Raw genomic sequence first — 18,791 nt, forward strand, 5'->3', positions numbered from 1 at the left:
AAAGGCTAGTGTGCAGAGGGTTTAGAGATGGATAAATTGCACAATGCTTCTTTTGTGCTTTTAACCCAGACGTTTCTGACAATATAATGGCTCTCTCCTCTCGCTGAAAAATAAAACTCGTATCTTCTTCTTGTTCTGCATCTAAAAGCAAATATTCACATACTAAAGCAGTATTTTTTTTTTTATCATGTATGCTTCAACCGATTTCCTTACAGCTCTTGTGGGAGTTGCAGGGGGCACACGCGTTGACATTTCCTTTCCATTGAGCAAGGGAACGGAGCCGCTGGGTTTTTGGAATAATGTGCCAGCAGACCACAAGCAGTGGCACCTTTCCCACCCCATGGCCCTCCTTGCACTCTTTTCCACCTATATTAAACAGTGAGGGGCCTAGATACTGTGGCGGAAAAACTGCCATGCATTTTGAAGCAGAAAGTACGAGGACTATCGTGAGAGCACACTTGACATGAAAGGCACTAATGATCCACTCTCCCGGGTGAGTAGCAGTGGCCAAATGATTGTTCTATGTGTGACTGTCATATATATCTGCACTAATAAATCGACAGGAATGTCTTTTGCTTTCAGTATAACCTGCCAGTACAGAGAAATCAGCCAACTGATGATGGGTCCAAAAATCTCTTCTTCTCACTCCATCCCCATGAGATTTTTTTTTTTTTTACATACCAGCCAGCACTGCATAAATGCCAATCCTAAGCAATTCAATCAAGTGCTGAGTCTTACAATTTTGTGCTTTCCTTACAGCGGGATAAAAATATCCCAGCTAGGAGGATTCACTGTAACTACTGTATTTTTCTGCGGGTCTACAGTAGATTTAAGGAACCACAGCTATCAGCTTAGCAGTCAACATTTCCATGACCCCAAACGGAGTCTAGGTTGTCACAAGCAAATGAGCTGAACTGATGATAAAACAGATAAATGGGAGGCATGTCCTGCTGTTTTGTTCAGTGGCAGAGCCCGGAGCAGGAAATAATTATACACAGTCATGCAGTTAGCAGAGGAGCGCCGCATGACACGCCGCATCATCTGGTTAGGATTCTTCAAATCACTTCTTATTAAAACAAGAATAACACTCTGACCTAATGTGACTCTCTTTAATTCAGAAAATAAGCTTTCAATTCAAATTCAATTCAGGATTTTTTTTCTCTCCTTTATCCATTCCTTCATCAAACTATGCTGATTTGTTTAATTTCCTACCCCATATTAAAAAAACTCTTTTTAAAATGAATTTGGATATTTCCCTCTGTTTTATTTTCATTCACTTCTTAATGAATACCTATGTAGAAAAAACAGTTTCATAATTCCTCTACATATTGGTCTAAAAGCCAGTTCCTCTGATTTTTCTATAGCCTATAGACTAATTGTCAAATTTAGCAGTCAAAAAATGTTGAATGATGCTACATGCAACTGTGTGCTCCTATCCTTGTTGCTGTTGTGTCATTGCAATTTAAATTATAAAGCAGCGTTTCCTGATCTTTCCCTCTTCTCTCTCACTCTGTCCCCACTGTTTCATCATTCTTCTCCACTGTCCCATGTGGGAACTGTTGGGTTTCTCTCTACAAGAGAAATGTTAGGCGTCACGTGGGCCATGGGGCAATGCACTGTGTTGTGATCATAAACTATATTGAAATTGATTGAATTGAAGTCAAACTGGCACTAGAAGCCAGGTAATGCAGCACCTGGCACCACGCGTTCCCGGCGCGCGCTCAGTGCGTCATTACGCAGAGGGAACAGGTGGTGGTCGCAATTTATGACGCGTCCTGTCTGAGCTCAGCGCGTGATTCCAAATGTTTGCCGCGTGTTTATCCTTCGCTGCAGGCAAACAATGAATAATGAATGAAAAAGAATTGAGGAAACTGGCGAATTGAGCCACAGTCCTGTGCGGGACAAAGTGTCACTGACCCTGGAGCTGCGAGTCGTCACTGACAGGTGAGTGCAAGCGGCCCCTCCCGACCCTGCTCCTCTTCTAAAGCCCCCGTGACAAGTGTGGACGGTGCGTCCGAGGAATGTTGCGGCTTCGTGGCGACTCTGTCCAAGTCGATGCTTTGTGTTTTTTGCTGGGCTTGCTGTTTCATGGACAGTTGGTGATGTGTGATGCATCATGTGCAGCAGCAGCACGTTGGTCGTGCTTCAAGTTTTGCACTGGGTCCGCGATTTTTGGAGTACGACCAAAGTAGAAAAATGACTGAAGTAATAGAAAATAGCTTGTGTAAAATTGAACCCTGTCGCAGTAACGCGTCACGAACACACGGGGGCGGTGCGTGTGCTGTTAAGAGCACATGGAAATGCGCTCGATCTGATTCATGTGGTTTGGAGCAACATTAAGTGGTGTGACGTGCTTTTTTAGCCTCAGGCTTCAGACAAGCAAATTTGCGCCTGCAGCAAAAGGCCTCTAGTATGAAGACCCTCTGTTACAGCACAATATTCACTCACGTCTGCAATGCATGTGGTAGCATCACGTAGCCGGGAGCTGGAGGAACGAACGATGAAGGGAAGAAAATAATCTTTTAGACTTATCGAATGACGTCATGAGTTTGAATGTCCAGTGACTACAGAATAAAAGGGACAGTATACACTTAAAAACTACAGTGTGTGATATTTAGGAGAACTTATTCACGGAAATTGAATATATTGTCCATAACTATGTGTTCATTCGTGTATAATCACCTGCAACAAAGAACCGACGTTCTATCGTCAACTTTGAATGAGTTAAATATAGTCACATTGGGTGGAACCGACCTCCGTGTAAGTCACTGTGTTTGCTACGTCGTGTTGAATACCGTCGGTTGCACAAAACGGTCCAGAATACAATTTTCCAGAAACCGGAAATGTAATTAGCCGTGCGTCACCATAAAGTGTCCCTGTCGGCTGCTCAGTTGGTTTCGGTTTGCAACTTTACCACCAGATGCCCTCTAGAAAAGTACAAAAATGACACGCTGGGGCTTTAAACCTAAGCTGAGCTGTTCGGGGCCACATGACCTTTTGCTGTAAATGTTAAAGAAAAGCCTGCCCCACAATTCATAGCAAATACAACGACACAGACACACAGATTCTGGGTATGACACCAGTTCACCTTTATTAGAAGTATGGGTATTGAAAAAAAAGAAAAGAAGATGGCACAAAACAAACAAATGAACATTTAAGGCCTCTCTGGAAAGGCATGGATTTAGACAACAGACTGTGATTTGTCCAATCTCCGTTCGTCCTCTGAGTAGCGTCGGTACGTCTCCCCCAGCAGTGGCTCCAGAGCCTCGACTGAACGGAAGGAACGGGCTCGCACAGCACAGGCGATAACGCCGCCCACCACGGCCACCACTAGCACTGCCGCAACAACAGCTATGGTGATGATCTCAGACAGGGTGTAAGCAGGAACTGTTGGGAAAAGAAAGAAGGTCATTTGAGGTTTTTGTGCGTGCGTGCGTGTGTGTGCACGTGAGCTGCAACTCACCTGGCCACTGGACCTCATAGGAGTATCCCAGGTTTTCTGGGGCAGAAACAAACATCTCCGCATTGGTGACGGGGGGCCAAAAAGGAACCATGTTGAACATGCGGTTGTGCCCAATTGGAGCGTTCTCCTCAGGGTACACTATTTCACCTGCAGGACGAGGAGAAATAGGTTTACTCATCCTTCACAATGACTTGTGTTTCTGTGTCGGCATCCAGTTCAGCGTGTGTCTACCCGGTTGGTGCCTGCGGAGCCACTCGTCAAAGACGGCATCGGTGAAGGTGTGCAGCAGGACAAAAATGGGATCGTTGGGCGAGAGGTGAGTCTGTCCGCCGGTCCCGTTGAGGAAGAGGTGGGCCAGGTTGTGGAGGCTGCGGATCACGGGGTCGTAAGCCCCCTGAGGGGCGCTGTAGCCTGGAATACACAAAACATCAGAGCTGTTAAATGAAAACACTCATTTTCCAAAATTAGGAGCAACAAATGCTGTGTTGGAGCTGACCATATGTGCACGTGGGTGGAGGACCTAGTTTGTGTGTGTTTCTGGCTTGGAGTGCGTATTGGTGCTGTCAGACAGTGCTTCACAGCTCTGTAGTGAGCTGAGACCTGAACAGCCCTCCTTTGGTTGATGGGAGGTTGTTAAATCTGAAGCGCTGCTCTCATTCTGACCCTTGAAGCACAACTACGCACCTTCAATGGTGTTCCTGAAGCTCTCAGAGGAGGTGGAGTAGTAAGGTGGCGTGTCGAAGGTGTTGAGCTCCAGACAGTCCAACACATCCTGGGGCTCCGGCAGCCTCTGCACCATGGGCCGCGCCACGTTGCCTGCCGGGTTCCTCCTGATGGGACTGGTTTCTGTGTCTGGGTGATTAGGACAGAACCCGATCTGGTATTATCCAACTGAAGAGACGTATAATTACATCTATACTCAGACAAAAGATAACTTGAAAGAATTCCTTTTTCTTTTGGTTAGTAGGGCGCTCAAGATTGTGTGTCAGATTCATGCCAGGGGTCCCCACAGAAATGGAAAGATAGATTAGAAATGTTGTTTTATTAACCACTTTCTAATTCCGTGTGGGAGACTAGACTAGTTTGATCAGTCTTAAACATGACAGGATGGCAGTTTTCTTTTTTTAATTATTCACTTAAAGTCAACATTAGTGAGTGGGAGCTCTGTGAGCTTCTTTTTTTTTTTTAAATTTCCTTCTCATGCATGCATGATCTTTCTTTCATTTTTCGTGCTTCCTCTCCTACATACACGAGCGCATAAATAGAAGGCTACATAACTGAGTTGTCTGTCTGTTTGAAGACTATTCCCTCAGATCAAAGGCACCATCGACTGCTAGATTCCTCTCTTCAACAAGCACTTGCACAAATGAGGTATCCCCTCCTCCATCCCCCCAACCCATTTTAGGAGATGTTGCTTGTTGACGCAGGAAATACCAGGGCTGTCATGACTCTCTTAGGGGATTAATGAGACAGATCACTCGCACAGTGGCCACTCACATGTTCTACTGATTCACTGAATTGCCTCATTTTTTTTCCTTATACGTGTGCAGTTGTTAAAAAAAACAAAAAAGTGTTCAGAGCACTGCAGCGAAAGCAGATTGACATTCCTCATAAGTCCACATGAATGTGGCGTGTTTGAGAACTGAAGGAAAAAGATAGATAGATATTTAGGCTTTTTAATCTGGTGCCAGTGTGGAATAAGATCCGATCCCTGCAAATCTGATCACCTAGAGTCTGGCTTATTACAGTGTTACACAGAGGTCTCTTATTCAAGTCTCAAACCACTTGGTCTGTTGGGAATTAACACTTGCAATACTACTCTATGTTCTGATCGCTGCTGCAGAGAAATCGGGGTCGCTGAATCGAAAGTGCTTAAAAAATCCTGTGTTTTAAGACACACAGAGCAACTACCCAGAAGGCAATGTTTAAAAAGTAGAGTACTTTCAAACACACCGTAGTAATGGCGAGCTGTAATGCAGCGCAACAGCTGGCAGTATTATTTATAGCAGCTTATGCTCGACATGTGTTCTTTATGAGCTCTTTGCCCTCTTTTCTGATGCAGCTGAGACTGCGCCGCGCCGCTCTCTTGCAGAGTGAGATATATGGGTGTGTTTTCCTGTGATTGTCCCTCACTGTTGCACACGGTGCCCAAAGAGTCGTAGTCGTCCACACTCTCGCAGATGACCCTCCACTGGGAGAACACAGAGTTGGTGCTGATGGAGTTCATGTCAAACGTGCTCCTGGCTCCCAACAGGTCGTCTGTGCAGATGTCGCAGTCACTGCCTCCGATGGCAAAGTTCCAGTAGGGCAGGGCAAAGGCGGGGTCGCCCAGCATGTCCTGTTGTAGTTGTAATAAAGGAAGAAGGCAGGTGTTGTGAAAAGACATTTCACGTTCCTTTTCGCCTTCTCTGTACTTAAATCCCACATTTTTAAATTACTTTTCACATTTTCATACTTTTCTCCCACTTTCCACCACAGTGTGGAAAGTGGGAGATATGTATGAAATCGGTCACCTCTGTCTGTTCTCCTCCCTCCCTGTTACCCCTTCTCCTCTAGGATGGCTTTTGGCCCTGTCTCGTCAAATCCCAAAACTCTTTTCTTTCCTCCTCATTTCCTTCATCAGCCCCGAAGCCTCCTCTCCTTCCTCCCCCCCTTCTTCGTCCTCCTCCCTCCTCTGCGCGGTACTCGCCTGCATGTCTCTCTCCAGTTGCAACAGATGAAAACGGTGCCAGGTGACAAAACCCGGGCCCTCGTGGGAGAAGTCCACACCTCCGAAGCTGGTCTGGCCTGGCCCCAGGTAGGTTTTACTGACGGAGTAGTAGTGGCTCCACACAAAGTAGTTATAAATGGTGATGTTCTCAAACTGTGGGGTGATGCCATCGGGCCCAAACACGTCCTGGTATCTAAATAGGGAAAGAACATGTCACCTTGTTTATTAATCAAGATAGCCTGTTTATTCTCTCAATACAGAATCATTTTCTAGAAGTCATTCTGATTGATTTTTAGAGGGGGGGTTTATGATTTTAGGTGAACTACAAACTGGTAGACACGTGTACATTTCATTTCAGCTGCCTTGGGGATGTAGCTAAGAACCTGGTTGTGGCCATTAATGCAGGAGAAATTAATTATATTTTTTTTATTAGGAGGTTAAAAGGGTTCTTCTACCTGCAGCTAAGAATTACTTACTTATTAAAAAGTTAATCTACTACAATTCTCAGTCGATAGGATGGAGGGTGTTTATGTACCGGCACTTAGAAGACAATAAATCCCTTCACCCCTGCCTAAACTGATCATTTTTCTTCTTGCACTTGCAGCTTAAAAAGAAAGCTGCCATGAGTAATTTTTATGGTTTCACTGATAATTTTCAAAACACAGCGTGGGTTCACCCCATAGCTACATTACTAAGCTTTCAACTGCCAGTCTCCGCTTAACTGAGCCTGCAGGTCCTCGGGCAAAACTGGGCTCTTTGTTGCTCAGTCATACCATAAGAGCAAAGACTGGCTGAGATCAATTTCTCTGTGAAATTAGGTAATTCATTTATTTTTTTATATTCATAGCATTATTCATTATTATCATAAAGCCTATACAGAATATGCAACCCCTATGAATGATTATGTACCTTCTTGTACAGATGACCAGGTCAGGGTGGACGGTCCTCTTAGCTTGGTCCAGAGCATTCACAAATGCTTGCTTCTCAGATGTGCTCATCTGCATGATATTCCTCCTCACTGGCGTTGGGTTAATGGGGCAGAGGAAGACAGCGGGCCAGGAATGGGGAGTTGTTGAGGTGTGGGAGGAATGTAGGAAGAGGGGCGAAAAGGAAAATGTTATTAAAAATTAACATAGACATTTCCCTTCCCTCACAATAAAAGTGGCTTTTTATTCCCTCGGCTGAATTCTTAAGAAGGTAGCGTAGGAGATGGACGCTGAATTTTTAAGGTGGCCAATGCTGAATTTAGACAGCGCTCATTCTCTTACCCACAGAGATCCTCTGATCACAGTTTGGTCCAGTGAACCCGTGTCGGCATTGCCCACAGTTGTAGCCACTGAAGTTCCCATTACACTGGCAAGTGCGGTTGAAAAATGTCAGCGGCCACCTCTCCCTGTCATCTCGTCCAGCGTAGGGGTACTGGGGTCCGTGGCGGCGGTTGTCTGCCGCAATGGCAACACACTGCCCCCGTCCTGTGCCCGCGCCACACTCGTCCCCTGCCACCCCTGTAGGGGACGGGCAGCACTGGCCACTGCGCAGCCCCTCGGGGGTAACGCACTCCCGGGGGAACTGGGCCAGCGTTACAGTGGCACACAGGGTGACCACCACGAGACCTGCTCTCCACATGCTGCCCAGGTTCAGAGAGGAGACAGAAGGAGAAAGAAGAATGAAATAAGGTTAAAGTGGGTTTAGGTTGGTGATTTTAGAAACACATTTGACATGTTTTACAACCACCCCCCTTTGTTCAGGTTACACATTTGATAAGATGAAGACAAAAAAAGTAGTTCAATACGCTGCAGACGCACATGTACGCTTCAATTAAGCCCAAGAACAACACGCTTGGTTTGTGTTCTCTTGTTAAAACAATTCAATTTTACACTATTCTGAAACTTCACTTCTTCCCCTGCAAGCACTTCTACTCATGATTCATAATTCACAAAGCCATTATCTTTCTCTTTTTTCAGAGAAGAAGATTTTGACGACGGATGATTTGCTTCAAGCTGTTTTGCAGTAGGGTTTGCTTGTCGTTTTGAAGCTTGTTGATCAGTGGAGACTCGTCATTTTGCAGGAGCAATTATTTTACAACAACCACACAAGTAGCGTTACCAATTAAAATAAAACATGGGGATAAAATGTTACACTGTGTTGCGCCTTTGCAGAGATGCAGTATTTTTTTAAAAGTTTTTTGTTAAAGTTTTTTATGTTTTTTAAAATTATTATCTAAAAGATCTCTTGTTTGCCAATTGCTGAACTGTACAATTGCCTCCTGTTCAGCTGTAAGACTTATTGAATACTGAGGTACATAATGGGAAAAAACTGTGTCATGTGTTGCCCCTACCTCTGACTGTGCATGCTGCTCCTCTCGGTCTGCAGAACTGTATCCCACCAAGAGTCGGCCCGATCCCCTCTCCTGGCTTAAATAGCTACCGAGCGCATGATCCGACTTTTTGGAGCTTGAGTAATCACCTACACCCACACAAACACACTACACACACACAGCACACATGGATACCCTTGAGGGTTCAAGTGCTTTCTCTTAACATTCATTCACATGCCTTGTGATCATTACCAATACGACGCCAGTCTGTTTGGTCACTCGCAATAAAGGGCTCGACTGTAAGAGAGCATCCATGCTCAAGTCATACTTGGAGTGAATTTATGTGTTTACTATGAAGGAAAACAGGTGTTTGGGGGGGAAATTCTTGATCATTTGCGCATACAAATGACTGATAACCTAATATGTGTGCTCAAATTATCAACCCTACCCTAAGAACAGCTACAGAAAAGTTCATACTGTGAGGCAAGAAGGAAATCACACATTCGTCATTATAATTTTAATTTGGTGCTCAAATTACAAATGACAATTCAATGGTCAGGAGTTAAATAAAATAAGAAAATCAAATCGATTGTTTTAAACTTCAAAAAATATTTTAGGCTAGTGTTTTACATTTTAATTAGTCTGTGCAGATATGGCACATTGGTTCTGCCAAAGCTCTGTGAGTAAATTGCATGGAACTGCTGATAAAAGGGTTCAATTGCTCATACATGCTGCCCCTTTTACAGGTTTTAACAGCTCGACAACATTTCTTAACAAACTCAGTTTAGCCTAAAGAGCATACAGACATCAAACTAGATTCAGAATGGTTTTTTTTTTATTACATTTACACTCACATACATGCAGAGTATTTTAAAAAATGCTCCTTCATTTCACTCATTCACACGACTGATCTCACCTGTTAATGCACTTGTTCCATCTATACATTCACACATGCCGAATGTGTTAAAATATACATATTTTTTCCAATTTACACATGCACTCAAACAGACATACAGCCATCCACACGAAATTACAAATGTGTTACATATACAGTAGTTATCACGGTTGGAATCCAAGGCAGTCTGTGTTGGTATAGGGACATTCGCTGGGTGTCTGGGTAAAGTGGGATTGGCTACAGGGGTAGAAAGTGGCTTTTGGGGGAATTTATTCAGACACAGCAGGAACAGACAAACGGTTAGACCCCTAGAGAATGGAAGTCCTGAGGTCTTGTGAGGAGTCTGGTCCGGGTCCAGTGTTGGCCGACTCCTCTCTGGAGCCGGACGGGAGGTCTGACAGGGCTGTCCCAAGCTTCTCTTCGTGTTGCTCGTGGTTTGGGGCCAGGGTTGAAGCCACATCAGATGGGTCAAGTGCTGCTATCCTGTTGGAGAGGACAGTGTGTGGAGGGCACATGATATATTCTTAAAAAGGGAGAAGACAGTGCTATTTGACTGCAATAATTATCAATGGCATTCGTGAAAACAAACAAAGACCCGCTCGTTCTGTTGAGACACTTAATGTACTAGTAAAATTTAAGCACAACTTAATTTGGTGTGTTCACAATGGCTGAAGAATTGCTGTATAATATGCTGCCTGTGAGCAAATGCTAATATTGTCACTGCAAGGTCTTTATTTAATGACCACCACACCAGATGGAGAAGCTTATGAGCTCCGGTGGAAGGAGATACACTGGGAGGGAATGAAAAATACAGATATAAATAGAGAACTTGACATTAATGACTTATTGCAGGTGACAATGTCCTGGGTGGAAAAAGCTAATCTAAAAGTGCTGAATACATATTCACATGCCCTTGCTGATTTCCCCGGAAGGGTATACAAAGTGCCATATATGTGCCATTTGATAGTACCATTCAGTTTTAGGCAGGTCAGTAAATACAGTCAAATTCTGTGTAATTTTAGTAGACCTTTTACTAAATGAACTCATAGATTTCACTTTTCCTTACTTTCAATTACTAGCCCTGCTTCAGGGTCAGAGCTTTTCATTAACAACCCCCCCCCCCCCCCCCAATGCTGAGAATGTGTGATTTATTGTGCAACGCATTACCAGCTTCCAAGGAGAAATGAAGGGAGGCATGTTAAAGAGCCAGTGGAAGTTCTGAGGCCCTGCAGCGGTCAAAGTCCGATTCAGGTCTTCCTTTTTGATTCCAAACACTCTGTTAATCATTTGTTAGTTTTCTATACCAAGTTTAATATAATTCTGAGTGTCCTACATTAAAATTTTAACCCTGTGTGAATGCTGGTATCGTCGTTTTCATCACAATCTACCGTTTAATCACAGTCACCTTGATTTTTAAAATCGTATTGTATCAAAAAAGGCTACAGGAACATTTTAGGTTTGAAAATGTACATGATTTCTGTATGGCAATTCTCTTGGCTTCCACAGTTCATGTTCACATTGTATTTGTTTGTCTTCCGTCGTTGGCTTCTGGCATCCTTTTTATGTACAGGGAGCAGCCCCTAGTGTCTTTATTGTTCAGATGACACTGCTGCGAAAGATGTCTAAAAGTGATATTTTGTTGTTTGTTGGCAGCGATTTTAGTGATTCAATCCTCAAATAACAACTGGATTGTCACCGCTGTTACAAAGTCTCTTAAAAAGGACACATTTCGCGATGACTGTTGAATAATTCAGTGTGGCTGTGTTATAGTTTGTGCGAGGCACGCGTCAGATTTCTCTTCGTGCCCTGCGTACATCTCCCTTTCACACAAGCAACAGACATGCACTCATAGAATTACATACATGCATCTTTGTGTGCCATTTGTTTTCCTTTCATCCTTCTTGACGTCTATCATTTTTTTTTCTTTATCTTTGCACAGACTCGCACTTGGTTTATTATTGATGCAAGCCTGTTAGTCTGATTAGGAAAAATAGTGGAATTACCCATTAATGCTCTGGGTTCACGGGACTCAGATGCTCATGTGACGCAGTGTGCAGCCTCCAGGCACATAACTAACGAAAATAGCGGGAATCAGCTGAGAATCACATAAACTGGTGGCTCCTATGAACCACAAGTTTCCAGGTCAGTTCACCACATCTAGTCATCTAACACTGGGCAAGTCTGACATCTGGCTGGTGTTGATGACAAGAAGACTGAGGGTGTAGAGGTCGGTGGTAGCAGAAAATCAGACTATAGGAGGAAATCTAGACGAGGAAAAAAAAAATAGCCAAGCAGAGAGATACTCTGAGCTCAGTGAGATCATGTAAATATTGAACTAAAACCTTGGAAAAAGTTTAAATCGGACACAAGACTCTGTATCTGTAGCTCTTAATCTAACAGCAATATTCAGAGACCTTTGTCCTTATCATGTCCGATCTGTCTGGTAAAGGTTGATCTGCTTTTTTTCATTCATCAGATGAGATCAGTTCATTATCCGGATGTTTTGTTTGATTTCTAACTTTAGTTTAAATTTTTCTTTTTCACCACTAGTTAAAAAAAAAGTTTAGTTATTTTCCTCCACTGAGCTTGTCTGCTTTGAAATGGCTTAAGAACTATTATTTTATAAATGCATCTTGTCAAATGTTATTGTTTGAATTGACTGTATGCAGAGATGGTAATAAAAAAAAGTAGAGCATAATGAATGCAGGTGCTTCCATACATGGCACGAGGGGGTCATATGACTCAGTGATGTAAGTCATATGACCTTTGTGGTCTTACCAACTGATCGGATAAACACCTCCGGAAGATGTTTGACAGCGTTGTACGTCAGCGTCTTTAAAACACAATTGAAGAAATATCTTTTGAAACAACTCAACTTTATGTTGTGTGAATGTGAACATACTGTTGAGTGTCTCCGTTGCCTGCAGGCAGCGTGTCGTCATTGCAGTCGCCTCCTGTGGCGGCCTCTGGTTCAACACACCCTTCCTCACATGACCGCTGAGTAGCTGCGGTACTGCGTACACACACACACACACACACATGAACAAACAGAACGCACTGAATCTCAGATATTGCTGTTGTTGCTTACCACTGCCCTTCTACAAATTAACTGCTTGTTGCACTGGGCCATGTGAAATAATAATAAAAAAAACCTATTACAGCATATATCTGATGAAAGACCATTATTTATAATGGAGAGAGAGAAATGCTGTACCACCACTGAGCATGGTCTCCTCATTCCATCATCTGTCAGTGCAGAAGTGTGAGCTGCAGCTTGGGCAACATCAGAAGCAATCATGTACCAGCACTGCCGTAAGTCCCATCTGTGATTGTGGCTCTGTTGGTACTACAGCTAGCAATCAGATGGCTCATAGCAGCCATTAGAGAAAAAGCATTGGGATGTGGTTGGTACTAGTGTGAATGCAGACTAAGTATTATTTTGATTTCTATTCAAAAAAAAAAAAGAGAGGAAAAGGGTGCTTTACAAAGATGGCGCCAGAACACAAATTCATGCTACAGAGCAGTAAGATTAGTTTTAATGGATGATCTATATTTTAATGAGGCTATTTGGTGTGCAATGCAGCTCAGGCTTCCTGAATGATGACAATGGGTGGCAGGGTACAGGAAATGATATTGGCTTGGAAGCTGAGCAGTGTCAAGTAAATTGGACGGTACTTTTGGTTGACCCGAATGCTTTTCAATGTGTTCTAAGGGATCAAGTGCACACAAAGCCATTTTACCTACTTTTTTTTGTTGCGACATTTGAGGATATAGATAATGATGAAGGTAGTCTCCAGAACCAGGAAGACTGCAGCAGAAATGGCCCCGATCTTCCATGCCTCTAGGCCCAGCTCGCTCGTCTCTAAACAGATGCAGACAAATGGAGAGAGGCATTGGATTTAGAGCTGAATATACAGTCATTTATCCATCAAAAACATGGAATCTTTGCTAAATCTAAATCAACTGTTCCTCATCGGCACACAAGGGAGCTGTACTCCCAACATCCCTTCTACTTTCACAATCTATTTTTCAGAAAAGAAATGGTATGTCATATTACATGTCAACTCGGCCATCTGCATATTTTGTTGTCAGAATCATAATTTCTTCTTAACTCTCAAAGTCTGTTATATAGCCAAAGGCATTCAGATCTGAAGATGCACTTGAGAAAACCGTGAATTTTAACATTCCCTACACATGTTCCAACTGTAATATATTGATATGTTTTCGTACCTGTGGTTCCAGTTGAATCTTCCACCAGCTCATTGACCTCCCCTGGTTCCTCTCCTTCCGCCTGAGGGGGTTCAGGTAGAACATCCTTCACAGAATTATCCAGTGTAGGTTGGGCCACATCCGGGTTGTGTGGCAAAAGGTCATCAGTAGGGGTGATGATCTCGTTGCCATGGTTTGATTTCTCATCACCAAGGCTATTCTCTCCCTTCTCTACCCCACCTAGGGATGGGCTCGGGGTGGGAGCCTGGTTCTCGGTGTTCTGCTCTATTGAGGCTTCAGCACCATCTCCAGGCTCTGGGGCAGAGATCACCAGCATTTCTAGATGTGGTATGTGACACACGCATGAAAATTAAGCCAAGAGGCCAAGGTTTAAGGGTTTGTGGAATGGACCTATGGAATGTAGAATAATGCACAGATGTGCTGTAGCTGAAAATAGTTGGTGGGTAAGGTTTTGAATGCATTTGTAAGTGAACTCGTGACATAATTAGCAATGCGCAATGTGCGATATTAATCTTTGCACGTGTCAAAATACACATCAGGCTTTTATAGAATTCAATGAGTTCTGACACCATCAAAACCATTCTCATTGTCCAAGTGCTTACTGTAGCTAGAAAACCACAACAGCTAATGTTGAAAATCCTTTGTTTTTCAGGACACAAGCTGGCAACCAATACTTTTGTAAAATGTATTAAAGGAGCTTATAATCTGAATGTATTGTAAGATACGAACAATGCAAGCTTAACCAAAGTCACTGAGTCTCATGCAAAAATGCAAAATATTTAAAGACAAATACCATTGTAGTTTTTGTTTTTTGACACCCAGATTATGAACATGATTTGCATACTCAACATTACCAAGTTGAGGATTTCCTGAAAGTAAAGTTGACGCTCATTAACGAAATGCTGTACAATTTCAGTAGAAAATTTGAGGAAGTTCCGAGGTTTCAGATATTGTAAACCTAGAAGCGGGCATGGTGCCAGTCTCAGTCCACTGCACTAATGCCTTATTTCTTTGTGCCGGGATTTCAGTCCAATACATCATATTTACTACACTTTTGCAATGCTACATATTGCAATTAAACACATCTCACCTTGATTCCCCTTTTCACTGCCATGTGACGTCATCAATGTGACCTCTTCTCCTGCTTGTTGGTCACCCCCCTCATTCACCAGTGCCACAGATTCTTCCTTTATTTCACTCTCTCCATCTCTTTCACCTCCTGCTGCCTCCCCCACATCTGTACCTTCTGTTTCTACCTCTTCAGCAGCTCCTCCCTCCACCACTAAATGGTCCTGTTTGTCCTCTACTTCTGGTCCTTCTGTGTCCATCACTACCTCTTTCTCCTCCGCTACCAGCTCTCCTGCTGCAGTTTGTCTGGTCTCTGGCTCATAATTATCAGATGGCAGTACTGTCTCATCTTTTTCTAATTCATCTTCCGCGGTTTCTTCCTTCTGTGCTTCTTCCTCTGGCAGTACATCTGCTAACTGCTCCACATCAGCCACAGACAGGTTAAGGTTAGACAGGTTAGACTCTTCCACAGTCTCCTTCTCTGTCTCTTCATCCACTGCCACCTCCACAGTAGCTTGAGTTTCCTCTGCTTCCTGTATGTCAGTTTCTGCTGCTCCCTTTTCCTCTGTCGACTCAACCTGCTTGTTGTTGCCTTCCACCCCTGCCTCCTCTACTGCTGAATCGCCTCCTGTTTCTTCTAAGACAGGTAATGTTGCCTCTGCAACCCCCTGACCGACTCCAGTGTCTAGAGACTCATTGGTAACCTCCACACCATCTGCTTTGCTGCCTCCAGTTTCTAAACGTGCTGTGGTCTCCTCCACAGATCCAGCAGCAGTTTCACTCTCACCCTCAGTAATTCCTTTCTCTTTTTCAGCTACATCTTCCAATTCATCCACCTCTGCTACCTCCTGCTTCTCCCCAACACCAGCATACCCTTCCTTGGTGACAATATCTTCACCTTCCAGCTCCTTTTCCACTGCCTGTTCCAACACCTTGGCCTCTAAGATGGCTTCAGCTCCTTTTTCAACGTACAGTGCATCCTCTTCAACCACTTCCTGCAACTTTCCTGCTCCCTCATCTGCTTTCACTTCACTCCCTCCGTCCACCTGCCCCAGAGCTGCCCCTACCACCCTCTCCAGTAGCTCCTTCAGCACTTCCTCTGCCCCACGACCTTCCACCTGCTCCGAGGCTTCCTGTACAGCTTGATGCACCTCCTTCAGGCTCGGAGGGGCCAATACTGGCACTACCTCTGCAGGTGGCAGCTCTGATTCTATGGATAAGGTCCGGCCACCTTGGAGGGTGACCTTGGAGGAGGATTGAACAGGTGTTGACAGACCTAGGAAGGAAGCATTTCTGGTCGGTTGTAGCATTGTAAACACCAGACAAACCTGAAATTAGTTCTGTTGATACTGACGATATAGCAATTTTGACCATGCAAGGAGTATGTTCATGTCAAGGCATTTTTGGTTATAGAGCTATACAGTATATGAAGCCATAATCACCAAGTCCCTGCTTGAGAAATCTATTGACTCCCGTGTCCTTAACAATGATTAAATGATCATGTCATTAATGCGTAAATTCATTCCCATTTTTTCTTTGCTTCATCAGTCATTTATTCACTGATTCAAAATACAAAAAAAGATATGCACCTATTTTTGTATGTACATATTACTATGCTCCATGGAGCATAGTTTTAAGCACATCAATTGTAGAGCCAAATAAAATCAAATTTGTGATTTGGCATCATACAAAAATATCATCACACAGATAATCAAAACTGTTTGCATATTTCCCCCCTACCTTCAGATGTGCGGTGACGTGTTAACAAAACCAACAGAAATCCTTTCAAAAAGAAGTACTCCATGTTGTCAGAGAAACCATAGAAAAATATACTCCAAATCAAATAGACCTTCTTCCAGGAAAACTCTCTTTGCTTCCTTTTCTGCCTTCAATCTGTCAAGTGTGTGTGCGTGTGTACAACACCACAAGACATTCACTGAATGTGTAGTCTCTGGTTGTTGGACAGTAAATTGGGCCTGGCCAGGGAGGATGATGTTAGCAGGTGACGCTGATGTGAGAGAGGGTGAAAAAAGGAACATCGCCATGCTAAGTATTACCACCCCGAGGTGCCTTCATACCACCAGGTGTCTCTGGGAGTTGGGGGGTAAAGTAGCACTTCTATGTTAAATGCTTTGGAGAGACTTACAAGAGCTGTGGTAAAGCTTGGGCGGCATGTCACACACACTGAACTGTGGAGGAGCAATTATAGGTGGGCTGTGAGTTTGGGGTGTGCCTGATACTACCATTAGGACCTAACATAGAGCTAGAGAAGGTCGATCGGAGCGCAAAAGTTAATAAAATTACAATGCAATCAACGTTCTTACGTTGACGTTAGCACGCCAACCCATTAAACTAAGATGATAAGTGGGGTATCTTTATAGGCCTACCTGCCAAACATCTGTATCTACTTGTCATTGAAGACATCAATTCTGCCTAGACTGATATCTGTCTGCCCATCACTGTCCCCCTCCCCTCTGGGAAAAATGATCCGTCTTTGATAGATGTATACATACGTACATGCATTGTTGCCCTGGGATCTGTCGAATAATAGTAGCCCTTCTGGGAAGCTAAACTGTATATGGTCTTACAGTGAAATCAGCTGATCCTTAAAGGCTCAATTGATTCTCTGGCCAAAAGACCAGCATGATGGAACTCTAAAGCGGTGTCATGGAACCAATGAGACTTGACCCACCAGCATTTTATCATGCCTGCTGCTCAGCAGGAACACTGACAGTCTGCTCCAAGCTATGAAAATAACTGCGGAAATAGAGTCAGTGTTGGTATAGAACATGTCAGTGTTATTCTCTGCAGTCTTTGTGTTGCTTTTGAAGACACGGGGGGTGCCGCACGAGTGATCTCGACTTTACTTGACAATTCGGTGCCAAATCTGCACTTCTGCATATCGAGAGTCTCCGCTCTCCGTCTCAAAACAAACCGTAGATAGAAACTGACTTGAGGGTTTCAGAGCGACAAAACATAAAACTCTCTGCCTACTTTGTTTCACTCTTTTGAAGTCTCTCTAACTTTCAATTTGCCGATCTCTCTCCTTCTCTTATTCGTGACTGCAGCAGATTAGGTCTGAAAGGTTAATACGGTCACATGAGCTTCACATTGTGCTTTGTGCTACCAGGCAGTAGCACTTCATATTTGGCTTGTGACTGGGCTGGGGAGGGGGATTATTACAAAGAAACATACTGTAGTGTTTCCACATACACACAGCCACTTCACCCTCTTTACCTCCATATCGCAACACACACACACATGCATCACACACAGACATTGGACCACTTGATGATATTGGAAAACTGAATTAGAGTGGAGTTTCAAACACAACTCGTTCAGAGGCCTGGTTTCACGTCAGCTTACCCCTTCTTTCGTGTTGTTCAACAAACCAAAAGGATCCTTGTGAAAGTGAAACTGGTGCAGGCTCTGTGTTTAGGACTGGGAGGAGCAGAACTCTTTGCAGTGCCATGAGGCCATAGGAGTTGCTGTCTGTATTTGGCAGGTCAGTGTTGGAATTTCAGATGTGCTCTCCATGAAAAGAGGGTGTTGGAGGTGAGTAATCCACATTAACTTCTACCCTGGCCTGGAGACTCTATACTCACCAACACTAGCCACTCATCAGCACAAGAAATACTGTACGTGACGCATGTAGTTGCTTTTGACACTTGTATTAACATGCAAAACACAGTTTTAAAGTATAATTCACTGTTGGTTTGGAGAAAATGAATTCTTTCATCCTTTAACCCTTACAATTTCATGCGAAAAATAGGCCAAGATATAGCCTTGAAATTTTCCAAAGTATACCGTATGTTTTATCAAATTGCAATCTGATGCATGACCAAGGAGTTGGTAATTTACAGAGGTATTTATAATTTTGAAAAGGTCTAAGAGAGGCTATACTGTATATGTTAAAAAAAATGTCTGTTTTTATGTTGGTGTCAAGGTTTCTGATGCAGCCCTCGGACCAGGCCCGGCTGGTACCCTCAAGTTGCAGGTTCCACATTTTCAAGCTTCCAGTTCTGGATTTCCAGTTCCAGTCGTACTCATACCACTTTTAGGCCCAAAAGAGAGAGAGAGAGAGAAAAAAGGCACCAATGTGGTGCAG

At 43.6% G+C, this 18,791-nt stretch overlaps 2 protein-coding genes across 3 annotated transcripts; both read right to left on the reverse strand.

Moving 5' to 3' along the window:
- Positions 1–3,065: 3,065 nt before the first annotated feature.
- tyrp1b (tyrosinase-related protein 1b) lies at positions 3,066–8,651 on the reverse strand. The gene is made up of 9 exons (XM_035638489.2): positions 8,512–8,651; positions 7,442–7,800; positions 7,083–7,191; positions 6,153–6,366; positions 5,597–5,801; positions 4,148–4,315; positions 3,695–3,874; positions 3,464–3,610; positions 3,066–3,387 (listed from the first exon to the last, which is right to left on the reverse strand). The coding sequence occupies exons 1-9, from the start codon at positions 8,523–8,525 to the stop codon at positions 3,182–3,184; spliced, it is 1,602 nt and encodes a 533-aa protein (XP_035494382.1). The 5' UTR covers positions 8,526–8,651; the 3' UTR covers positions 3,066–3,181.
- A 652-nt stretch (positions 8,652–9,303) lies between these two features.
- si:dkeyp-118a3.2 (A-kinase anchor protein 12) lies at positions 9,304–16,658 on the reverse strand. Of its 2 annotated transcripts, none has more exons than XM_035637343.2 (6): positions 16,424–16,658; positions 14,706–15,959; positions 13,616–13,909; positions 13,130–13,247; positions 12,288–12,398; positions 9,304–9,868 (listed from the first exon to the last, which is right to left on the reverse strand). In XM_035637343.2, exons 1-6 carry the CDS (start codon positions 16,485–16,487, stop codon positions 9,694–9,696), a joined length of 2,016 nt encoding a protein of 671 aa, XP_035493236.2. In that variant the 5' UTR covers positions 16,488–16,658; the 3' UTR covers positions 9,304–9,693. The 2 variants fall into 2 exon arrangements, with proteins under 2 accessions (XP_035493236.2, XP_035493235.2); XM_035637342.2 differs by having other exon boundaries at positions 13,616–13,933; positions 16,424–16,657.
- Positions 16,659–18,791: the final 2,133 nt, after the last annotated feature.

The sequence above is a fragment of the Scophthalmus maximus genome, chromosome 8 (assembly GCF_022379125.1).
Source record: "Scophthalmus maximus strain ysfricsl-2021 chromosome 8, ASM2237912v1, whole genome shotgun sequence".
NCBI classification, from domain to species: domain Eukaryota; kingdom Metazoa; phylum Chordata; class Actinopteri; order Pleuronectiformes; family Scophthalmidae; genus Scophthalmus; species Scophthalmus maximus.

Coding starts and splice junctions, on each gene's coding strand:
- tyrp1b (XM_035638489.2), bottom strand. Junction 6,367..7,082: donor CTGGTCATCTGTACAAGAAG/GTACATAATCAT, acceptor TTCCCTATTTAG/ATACCAGGACGTGTTTGGGC. Junction 4,316..5,596: donor TTTGGGCACCGTGTGCAACA/GTGAGGGACAAT, acceptor CTAATCACCCAG/ACACAGAAACCAGTCCCATC.
- si:dkeyp-118a3.2 (XM_035637342.2), bottom strand. CDS start 16,487: ATGGAGTACTTCTTTTTGAAAGGATTTCTGTTGGTTTTGTTAACACGT. Junction 15,960..16,423: donor ACGTCACCGCACATCTGAAG/GTAGGGGGGAAA, acceptor CTTCCTTCCTAG/GTCTGTCAACACCTGTTCAA. Junction 12,399..13,129: donor AAATGTCGCAACAAAAAAAA/GTAGGTAAAATG, acceptor GTGTGTACGCAG/TACCGCAGCTACTCAGCGGT.